The sequence below is a fragment of the Lagopus muta genome, chromosome 1, assembly GCF_023343835.1.
Source record: "Lagopus muta isolate bLagMut1 chromosome 1, bLagMut1 primary, whole genome shotgun sequence".
In the NCBI taxonomy this organism is placed as follows: Eukaryota; Metazoa; Chordata; class Aves; order Galliformes; family Phasianidae; genus Lagopus; species Lagopus muta.
In genome coordinates this window covers 77,586,752-77,598,521 of record NC_064433.1, presented here as the reverse complement: position 1 = coordinate 77,598,521, position 11,770 = coordinate 77,586,752, and the positions used below count along the sequence as shown (strand labels likewise).

At 40.3% G+C, this 11,770-nt stretch overlaps 1 protein-coding gene across 1 annotated transcript; it reads right to left on the bottom strand.

Annotated features, from left to right (window-relative positions):
• Window positions 1-511: 511 nt before the first annotated feature.
• Window positions 512-6,463, bottom strand: LOC125697097 (olfactory receptor 10AC1-like). The gene is made up of 2 exons (XM_048953755.1): window positions 6,332-6,463; window positions 512-4,355 (listed from the first exon to the last, which is right to left on the bottom strand). Exon 2 carries the CDS (start codon window positions 4,353-4,355, stop codon window positions 3,354-3,356), a length of 1,002 nt encoding a protein of 333 aa, XP_048809712.1. The 5' UTR covers window positions 6,332-6,463; the 3' UTR covers window positions 512-3,353.
• Between the last annotated feature and the right edge of the window lie 5,307 nt (window positions 6,464-11,770).

The window sequence follows — 11,770 nt, the reverse complement described above, 5'->3', positions numbered from 1 at the left end:
CTCTGATCATCTCTCCTGTGTTCCTCGTTGCCTCCAAATTCAGTTCATTAAAGGGGTCTTAAGGTCCATAAACCATTCAGCTGGAAAATGACGAGTTTTTAGAATCTAAAACTACTTCAGACTTCTGGCGTGAAGTTCAGATTGCTTATGGATATTTGTTCTCTAATAGCCTATTTATAGGACTGCAGACTTTGGTTTTGGTATCTTATCAGATTTTATATGTTGGATAAATAATTTTGTACAACAGCATAAAACAGTCGTATGGAGGGATCATCTCCCTTATTCTATATGTCTTCTATCTATACACGTGCGCAAGTGAAGCTCATATAACATTCTACATTTTATCATAGTAAAGCTTGTTTATCCATTGCTCTTGGTATGTTGAATAACATAAGGAAAACACAGGTACTTTCTCAATAGAGAAAAACCATCTTTTTTTTTTTTTTTTTTTTTTTTTTGAATGGATTTTCATCCTCATGATATTAGAGTCTACACTGAGCATTTAATACCATCTATGCATGTATTTTCATTGACTGCAACTCCACTGTTGCAAATAGCTATTTTAATTTCACCTTGATGCTTTCCTCCTGCTTCAGATCAAAGGGCAAATGAAGCTGTTTAAGCAACCGTAGGATTATTGGCATATTTGCTAAGCTCTTAAAGAATCTAAGCAAAGGGAGACTGGTAGACTCACTTTCCATGTAAAGTAAGATGTATAGGCTGTGCCAACATGCTTTTGCTAAGGGTAAGTGCTGAAACTTTCCTGTTCTTCAAATTGGATTTCCAGCAGAATGTTGACTTCCCTAGCCCGTAACAGAAACACACATCCTTAGCATACTTCCTGTATTTAGACTCCTAGTGAAGTAAGGAAATGTTTTTACATTGAAGTCCATTTAACTCTTTTGGGGATTGATTGTTTAGTGTGTATAGGAACCACTTCTAAGAAATGTCTTACCTGGGTTGCCAGTGAAGCATGACAGTTTTTCACTGGTTTCACTACACTGAAAAGATTTTTCTGGTAACCTACCATCATCACTGGTAATGATAGGTAGCATACAGGATACATCTCCAAAGTATTTTCTTGAGTAAAGGTACCTCTTTGGTCTGTGCCATTGAAAATACTGGACCTTGAGTACCTTGAACATTACTTGACATCTCTGCCATCATCATCCAAATCCTTTTCATTCTTGAGCACAAAATCTCACTAATGAGATTTTGCAGGCTGTACAGGCTGAGTGCCCACAGGCTGAGCTCTGGTGCCAAACAACTGATGAGATCTGTGTTCTCATCTAGCACCTTGCTCAGGGCAGCGTTGACAAAAGAAGTAATTGCAGAGATGAATATTGTTTTTTATGGCCATGTAAACCCTGATGTGGGCATACTGATAGGGATAGGATGGGAGATAGACTCGGGCTCTGAATTATCTCCTTGTTTTACTCATCACAGAGACACTGGTTGAAGATTGTGTCCTCTCAGAAGTTTTCCACTGTTGGTTTTGGTTCTCACACGTGTCTCAGAACTACAGAGGTAGGAGTCTAATATGGCTGCTGTTTCAGCCATGGCATCCCTCTCAAGAGCATCATCCCTACCTATACAGTAAGGACAGATCTGCTGAAGTGCCCTTGACTGATAACTATCCATGAGGAACATCTCTAGGCCAGAGTCCTGCTAATCTCTAACAATTAGAAGCAGACAATACTTACATCTCTTGTTATCCCAACCTTACAACAGCCATAAAGATGTGAAGGCCTCTACCAAAGTTCTATTTAAACCACATTGTCTTTCTGCTCCTTTTTTTTTTCTTGCCATGTATATAAGCATGTCATTACCTCCTAAAAGGCAGGGTAGAAATCTCTACTTTTACTAACTTCAGAAGGGACCTCTGGAGATCTCTAGCCCAGCCCACTGCTGGGGCAGGTGGGTGCTGAATTACCTTTGAATTAGACAGAGAAATAAAAACAAGTCCTTTTTTTTTTCTCTCAATAATTCCATATGTAAGATCTGAGTCACAAGGTCCATTTGGTGCTTTGAAGAGCCATGGGGCAGTAAAGTATCAAATAAAATACTGAAGTTGCTTTTTCACCACTGTTCCTGAACAAAACTAATATTTTCATATTTGTCTAAGTTGTCCTGTTCTGCTTACATGTAGATTGGATATTAGGAAAAGTTTCTTCTCTGAAAGAGTGGTCAGGTGCTGTAATGGGCTGCCTAGGGAGGTGGTGAAGTCATTGTCCCTGGAGGTGTTCAAGTGATGTTTAGATGTTATAATAAGGGATATGGTTTATTGGAAAATATTGGTGGTAGGTGGATGGTTCTACCAGGTGATCTGGGAGGTCTATTCCAACCTTGATGGTTCTCTGATTCTAAACACACAAAATAACACTGCTGTGCACATTTCAGATCCTTATGTCTGCTGCACTGCAGCATATGCTAGAATTCTCACTGGTTTTGGCATAGGAACAACAGTAGTTGCAGCGGCAGTGTTATTAGATTTATGTAAGATTTATGCTGATGGATTTTAACACTCCTCAGGCGTTCTTATTTACATGATGCAGTCTTTCCTGATAAAAGCTACATGATAAGACCTGTATCTGAGTCTTTGTGTTGCCATAGGAACAGTCAAAATCTAAAGCATCTCCCTATAAAAGGAAATGTTTCTCCTGTAAAACACTCATAGGAAAGTCACTCTCCTGTCAAACCAGTGGCACTTTCATTTTCATTACCTAGAATAATTCGAAGTAAGATGAGTTTACACCGATGATCTTTTCACTTGTGACGGAAAGTTAGAAGTGCCACCTTATGCTAAATTTGGAGAAAATCATAGCTTAATTTTCATTTCTTTCAAAACACAGTATTTCCTTTTGTAACCTTCTAATAGTGCCCTTTGGGTTTTTTTGTGCTGGAAAACTTACCAGACTAAAAATATTCATTGACTTTCAGTTTCCAGTATCTACTTGCTTCTTGATAGAACAATAATGAAAACAAGTCTGCAGCATTAAATAATTTTGTGTTGATCTTTTGAGCATGCTGAGATGACTGTAAATGTAAGTATGGGTATATATATGATCAGAGAAGCGACACCATAAACTGACCAGAGTTCTTCTTACTCACAAATTGATACAACTTTTCCCTTTAAGTAGTGTTATGTCAGAGGCTTTTTTGTTGTTGTTGTTCCTTTTCCTACTTCCTTTTTTCTATGTAGGCTGAGGTGTCATTTTGACAAAAATACATCAGTGCATGTTGTATTCTGCCTGGATATTTAGGATATTTACCGTAGTGAAATCTATAGAAAATCTTGTCCTAGCCAAGCTACAGGGCTGCATTTCCAACAAAAACATTTGTTCTCCTAAAATTTAGTTCACACCTGTAACAGCCCTGATAGTACTCCAGTTCTGCTGAGCTATTCTCTGCTTCCTCAACATTTTCCTCAGGACTCCTCTAATTTCCTTGTTCCTCAAGCTATAAATAAGGGGGTATAGTAATGGAGTAATATTGGTGTAGACTAGAGAAACCATCTTGTCTCGAGCTGGTGAGTAACTGGACTTAGGACGAATGTACATGAAGGACGCACATCCATAGTGTAGCAAGGTGATGATCAAATGTGAAAAGCAAGTGGAAAAGGCCTTGCCCCTCCTGAGGGAGGAAGTGATACGTAGCAAAACAGCAGCAATACACACATAAGAGGTCAGGATCAAGATGAAGGGAAGTAGCAGGAGGAGCACGCAGGCCGCCAGCAGGGGAAGCTCAGGGGTGTAGCTGTGTGTGCAGGCCAGGTGAAGCACTGCAGGGATGTCACAGAAGAAGTGGTTGATGTGATGTGACTGACAGAAAGGTAAGTGGAAAACTGACACTGTCAACCCCAGGGCAACAGCAAAGCCTCCCAGACAGCATGCTATGCACAGCCTAAGACAGAGCCCCTCGCTCATCACCACTGCATAGTGGAGGGGCTGGCAGATGGCAATGTAGCGGTCATACGACATGGCTGCCAGGAGAAAGCACTCAGCTCCACCGAGTCCCACAAAAAGGTACATCTGGGCAGCACAGCCTATGAAGGAAATGGTGATGCCATTCATAACCATCAGGCCGAGGAGTGCCTTAGGGACAATGACTAAGGTGTAGCAAAGCTCAATGATGGAGAGCTGACAGAGGAAGAAAAGCATGGGAGGACGAGAATGCTCCATAAAAACAGCAAAGAAGATCATCGTATTCCCTGCCAGTGTGACCAAATGGATGATGAGAAAGATAAGGAAGAGGAGGACCCGCAGACGGAAATGCTCAGAGAAGCCAAGAAGGAGGAACTCCATGGTTGCATCAGTGCTCTCATTGTCCTTCTCCATGCAGCCTTCACATGGCATCTACAGGGAGAAAAACAGAGGGAGATAGTTGAATTTGACCTGATGCCTGGTAATCAACTCCACATATGAAATCATGTTGCAAGTGTGTAGAGCCAGTGTAGTAAAGCTCATTGTGAGATCTTAAGGGGAGGGAGGTGATTCTTGTGTAAGACATAAATTTGCAGACTTTCCCACTCGTGTTCTCATAACCACCAACGTATTTTTGCCCAATTATCTGCCCAGGATTCTTTGCTTTGAAACTAATGATGAGGAATATCAACTGTTGAATCTTCATCACTTCTTTGGAGTTCTTATGTTGATGACTATATGCATTTTTTGAACATCTTAAGTACCTAGCAGTTGACACTGATCAGTCTTTTAATTCTGTCCTGCCTTTGAAAATCATCATTTGCCTCTCCATCCTGATCTGAATGCTGTAAGAAACTATGTGGAGATATGTTAAGATGACCTCGTAATCTAGTTGCCATCAACTCCTAGGTGCCTTACAGACATTCTTCTACTGCTCCTTCTGATGCTTCCATCCCCAGGCAGATAGATTTGTTCTCTTTCGCACCAATATTGCATCTCTCTGTATTCATGCCAGGGATGTACAAAGACAAACAGGCAGAGGGCTGGAGCTTCTGCTCCACATCTGATCCCAATTAATGGGAATTTCAGGTCCTCACTGACTGATTCCTCCTTTCTCCATCATGAAGCTGCCTCAAAATTTGTACCGAAACAAGATTTCAAACAGATGTTGGTGGCTAGACATGAGGATCTCAAAATTGGAGTTAACATTTTGGCTGCTTTTATCTTTATGCCCGTGTGAAACTTGTGGTATCACAGTTATATAATCCGATTTCCAAACTCAAAAACTGATCTATGTCAATGATAGAGAGCTGACAGAGGAAAAAAAGCATGGGGGGATGAGAATGCTCCATAAAAACAGCAATGAAGATCATCGTATTCCCTGCCAGTGTGACCACATGGATGATGAGAAAGATAAGGAAGAGGAGGACCAGCAGACAGAACAGGCATCTATGGCAACATACTTCTTATAATTTTTTTTCTAAGGAAAATACAAAATTGTTATCTTGGACTTGGAGAAAATGAGACTACACATGTCAGAAGAAGAATATTCAGTTCCTAGGTATGCAGAGTGTTACAAAGCTGTTGAAATTGTAAAGATCTAGTAAATATAAGGGCATAGAGAACAGTAGAATAACATTGCATATAATCATAGTGGATGAACAGTGTTCATTACTCACATGTGCATCATGTAAAGCAATATTTATTACAAGGAATAAATCAAATTCTTTCTTTACTTTACTGTATACTGGGATAAAAGTAGAGATTCCTTGAAGAGTTTTGCTCATATAAAATAATTTAAGAAAAAACCAATACATCAATATTTAAGTATGAAAAAGGTTGAAAGTTACATAAAATGCTCTAACGTCATCATGGGAAAATAAAAGAAGTTTGAAGTTGTAAAAGAAATATTAGAGGGGAGAGGGAATTTCCTGGAAAGCAGACATCTCAAAAAAACTCCAGAAAGAAATAATCAATACAGTCAAAGAGGTGAATCTCATAAGCCTACACATCTCTTCATTATTGGAAACATTTGGGGACACAGGTGGGTAATGAAAACATGTACAATTATATAATCTCATATGCAAAGCTAGGAATGAAATATCTGCGTAAGTGCATTACACACAAACACACAGTAGCTATTCTAAACAGTCCAGCTATAAAGGTTTCTTGATGCTATGTGCAAATAGGAGGTCTTGGAGGGGAACAGGAGTAGATACATGACCTCAAGACTGTACACCTAATCAGCGCAGACCAACTGGGGCTTCCTTCACTCCACGTACTGAGACTCTAACAGGATTCTACTAAACACAGGACTGAAGAGTGAAGAGGAAACAGGTGACTGAAGAGTGAAGAGGTGAAGAAGGAATGATGAAAATTTGGAAATGATCACTTCAGTGGCAACATACCTTCTGTGGGTTAGAAGATAAAGAAATACGGACTTCTTCCTCTTGATGATGATGTGCCCAGTTCTGGCTGGGCTGAGATTTTATTTCTCCCTGTCTGGGTACTCCCTGGCTTTGAGTGCTCCCCAGAGCCAGTGTTTTCTTTCAGCACTTCAGAATTATGATCTTCCACAGGACTGACTTCCTTATATAGCATGACACAGAGGTCTTTCCTCTTCACCACTCTCTCTGCCCTCCTGCATGAATGACAGGCAGTTCCACTCCTCCTAAGGAAAGCAGCTTTGCAGTTTTTCTGTAAACCAAGCAAGAAAATGCATGTTCAACTTCAGAGGAAAACAGTGTTGTAACACTGAAGTCGTTATTCCTTCCATTAAACAGTCTGGAAGGAGCTGATTACTCTCTGGGCAGGTTTGCACCCCAAAATGGCAATAATTTGCCAAACAGAATGCATTGCTGCTCTTTTTAAACCAAGTTACTGTTTAAACCAAACTCTCACTTAAAAGCAAAGCGAAACAAATGTAGAGCCTTTAAACAAATCTGTGGAATTATGTGTGGTATTTTCACCAGTTAATACAATCCATTATTTCTTACTGAACCAGATAAAATCACTGTTTAGCAATGGATTGGACTGAGATCATTCATAATCAGTTTATATTTATTGTCATTGTTACACTAAATCCTGGCCATTTATGCTGAAATCATTGAAGAGATGTGTAGGTTCATGTAAGTAGAAAGGAGAGAAAAAGTCAAGATTTTTGAATGCTAAAGTGGATCTCCATTAATATAGCTTTTGCAGAAGCATGTAAATACTGTACTTTAAGATTTTTACCAGGACATGATTTAGAAGAATTCTATTATTGAAACATGTTCTAGGGAGTCATTGGTGGGAGCTTTGCAAGATGAACATGAGCTAAATATACATCATATATTGGCCTGCATTAGCAAGACAATGACCCACAGGTGAAATTGATTATTCTTTGTTACCTGGCACACAAAAACCATATCTCGAACAGTGGACACCAGTGTCCTCCATAGAAGAGCAATAAAAACAAAATCAAGAGAAGCACTCTACAACTCTTCCTGAAGGGAAGTTGTGATCAGGAGGGGTTTGGCCTCTTCTCCCAGGCAACAAACAGGACCTGAGAAAATGGGCACAAATTGCACTAGAGGAGATTTATATTAGATAAAAGGAAAACTTTTTCTCTCCAAGAGCGGTCAGGTGCTGGAATGGCCTGCCCAGGGGAGCTGGTGGAGTCACAGGCGTCTGGATGAGGTATGAGATATGGTTTAGTAGCTTAGAGGGTAGTAAGGGTGATAGGATGGTTGGACTAGATGATCTTGTAGGTCCTTTCCAACCTTGCGATTCTATGATTCTAAGCATGTGATGTCCAAGGAGAGGCTGAGGGAGTAAGATTTGTTTAGCTTGGTGAAAAGGGGGCCAAAAGAGGATACAGCTGAGGACTTCAGGTAGTCGTTGGAGAACAGAGTCAGAATACTTTCAGATGGGCACAGTGAAATAGTCACAACATTTGCATGAAAGGCCATAAAGAATGCATATGCTTCTCTTCACAAGGCTGGTTGAGCATTGGAACAGGAACCTTGCGAGGTTGACTGGGAGATCTTCATGCCTGGGGATGCTCACAAGTTGCCTTGACCAGGCTGTGGAGCAACCTAATCTGACTCTGGAGCTAGCTGTGCTGGCAGTAGGAAGCAGACAAGACCTCCAGAAGCCCCTTTTCATCTAAAACTTTCTTTGAATCTACGACTTTTTCCCACCTTCGTCAGGCCTCCAGGAACAGAACTCTTTGTATCTCAGGAGCTTTAGTGTCACAAACTCAAACAGTTGTGGAGTTTCTTTGGTTCCTTAAAGGCAGCTGATTGAGGTTCTGTAGTATCACAATTTTGAAATAAGGCTGAACTTAAACATCTTAGTTGTATGTAAGTGGTTTTTTTTACCATCATTTAAACCTGTCACATAACTTCTTAGAATTAAAACTGAAAGCTGGAGTCTATCCTCTTGTGTCTCTCTATCAGCTTTCTTTCTGTTAAACATCCATTTGTTTTTCTTTGTTTCCAATTCTTCCCTTGAGCTTCTTCCACTTAAAATGTTGCAAATAATTCAGGATACATAGAGACCTTAAGGCATTTACAAAACTGAATTCTGAATCTGATTAAACCTTCTAGATACTGTTGAATAACAACCAATAAAACCACAACCCATTTCATCTCTGATACTGTAACAGGAGTAGCAGCTAGAGAGTGATTATTTTGTAATTCCATTGGACAAATAAGGGGGAGAAAATCTTTGAAGAGAATAATTTGTTTAGGACAAATGTTTTTAAGAGTAGATTGTTCTCTCTACCAAGTTCCATAAGAATTTCAGAATACCAGCTAATTAATTCATATGTATTTTCTCCTTTTGATATCGAACAAAATTCAGGGTTTTGCTTGGTATTTCTTTATTCTTTTCTCTAACCCAAACCACATGAGAAGCTTTTGCTACCTTAGCAACAATATAAAAGCAATTACAAGGAACTATTTTGACAAGTCTGTTGCAGCTTTCCCATCTCCAGATGGTCCCTTTCTTCTGCTAGACTGGAAGTGAACCTAGGTGAGTCAGCATGTACCCAGGAACCAATACCAAGCAGTCAGCAGTAATATGCACTATTTTTTTTCCAGCTAGTGCCCAGCCTTACACTGAAATAAGTAAGGCAGATTATTGTTTCAGTCTGTGTGTGTGTAGATAAGCTGTTGCTTATTAACATGCAACTTACCCCTCCCCATAAGGTTTCAACACACACCTACACATTGCCTCCCAAACATGGTTCACTGACTGAGCAAGGGAGTGTTAGCTGGAGCAAGTGTGTATCCCAGTGCCAGAATACACAGCAGCAATACAAAGGACTAGCAGGAGAGGAAGAGAATATGCATGTCAAAGCTGCTCCATACTTCCTCCTTTTTCAGGTTCCCAGCAGTTTCACTGCATCAGCTTAGCCAAATTTAGAATAGATTAATAAAGCTGCATTAGTGTTTGCCTGCCTTGAATAAGGAGCATGTTAGAGGAATGCACTTCTTCCTTACTGCCATTTGGCCCTGCTCTCCTCCCCCACACTCTTCATAACAGCGTTTGTGATTTTTTTTCATTTTATGCCTTCAAGGCTTTGGGACTTGCCTGCCTTAGCCCAGATTTGTATTAGGAGTTTCTTGGAATCCAGGTATGGTTAATGAATCACATCGTATCTGTTTCTATCAACAATTGCAACATACATCAGAGGATGTTCTCTTCCATCTTCAGAAAAAAAGAAAAAGAAAAAAAAAGCAAAAAAAAAAAAAAAAGCAACACTGAACTTGCCTTTCCACTTCTGCAAAACATCAGCCTGCTCCAAAGAGGACAAGAAAAATAACAGAGTTGCTGGGGGAGCATTACTGGGAAAGTGAACGTAATGTGGAGCAATGTGGACAAAAATGGAACTGGCTAAGACAGATACCAGGAGGTCTGGAGTGGAGAAACTGTCAATGCTTGTGGCAGCTGAGGAAATGGCTCTTCCAGCTCAGCCAGCTGCATGCCTCTGACATGGTGGATAGGCAGGCCACTTGTCAGCGGGCCAAAAATAACACCTGAGCAACAAGAGGTAAAATGTCAGTGCTGAAAGAGAATAGAGAGCACAAGAAGGATTGTAGCAGGGCTACTTCTCACAAAGTAAAGGATACGTGTGCAAGGGTAATTTTTTTCCTTCCCATGGGCACTGGCATTTTCCTCCTGATAGCCATCTCTAGCATCAAGAGCAGCAGCCTGAGACCCTGGTCTGCAGGAGAACTTGACTGAGTCTTGGACTTCTGAACAGCGCAATGCAACAAGCTTGACACAGTTTTAATGTAAGAAATTACCGTGGTGTTTCACATCACAAACCAGCTAGGGTGCCTTCTTGTCTAGGAGATCTTTGCACATGAAGTGTTCCAGCACTGATCCTCTGTGGGTATTATACTTTTATAGAAAGCAAAGATTTGGACTTCCGGAGCTTGTTTGATCTTCCACTGCAGACACATTCACAACTGGAAGCATTATTCAGAAAAATTGATTTATCTGATTAGAGAAATTAAGGCAGTTTTAAGGTGTGTTTCTTGAATTGCTGTTAATGAGTAATGAAATGTAAGATTCACTTTAATGGCAATGTAATGTTAGCATGTGAAAATAAATGTTAGCATCGTGTGATGCCCATTCTCACAGAGGCAAGACATTGAAATGATTGCACATAGACTTTAGGAGAAAGTGTTTCTGTGTTCCTCTGTTAAGAGCTTTCTGGGAACTGGGATCTGCAACAGTAGGATGACTGGCAGCAGTGTGCCTTCATGAGGAAAAGCATCAGCTCTTCTTCAGTTTCTGTTGTTTGAATTGGTAAACAATGCTTGGGAACTCACTCTGGTGAAGATATTGAACCACAAACCAAACAAAGCAGAGCTTTGTGAGAAAAAAAAACGAAGGGGTGTAAGGGAGGAGGAGGAGCCAGGCAGCCTGGTAGCTGATTTCTCCCCTTGCTTTGTTTAGGGTGGGGCATCTCCTTCACTTCTCTGTATTTATTCATACTTCAGCCCAGCCACAGCACCATCCTAAATCTCTGCTAAGAAACTGGTTGAATATATCGTTTAATGCTATCTCCAACATGCAAGCTTTTTGTAGTTGGAAAAACATGAAGTCACAAAAAGAAAACTAATGTAAAACTGGAAAAAGAAAATGCAAATGTAAAAAGGAAAGTAAAGAAAGAGAGGATGAAAATACTTAAATTAAAAGCAGCAAGTGAAAATGTTTGACAATAGCAGCAAACTGAAATTTAACCTACAGGCCCTGGAAAATATGAAGTCAAACTCTTGTAGTTAAGATTAAAAAGGACATGAAGGAACTAAAGAAGGGTGACATGCTGAAGACAGATCTAAGGGCTTTTTATCTGATTGAGAGCTAGCTTCATGATTATTCTAGGATTTCAGTTTTCCCGGTCATCTAGTTGTCTTTGTGAAGGCATCTATACAAATGCCATCAGCCTTTCTCAACCCTTCAGGGGAAGCCATTACCCTTCATTAATTCTGAAAAACTTGATCTGCCTGTCAGATGTCCTATTCAACTTTTCCTCTAACCGTGTGACAGGTACCCACATAAGGTCTCACACTGTAACCACTCTACCACACCTAAAAAGTCAAGTTCTCAGCAAGATGATTGCAGGAGACTAAAATGACAGGACTCAGTGACACAGAATGGCATGGCCTCGCATTGCTGTAGGGCAAGAGAACAAGTATGAAATAGATGCACATCAGTAACCTAAACCAGACCAGAAGAAAAAAAGAAATGCTAGTACACTCAAAAGGACCTAAGAAATATTGGGTAGGGGATGAAAAAGGGGGAGCTGGACCAGTGGGACATTAGGAAGTGCAAAAACACTCCCCAGTCAT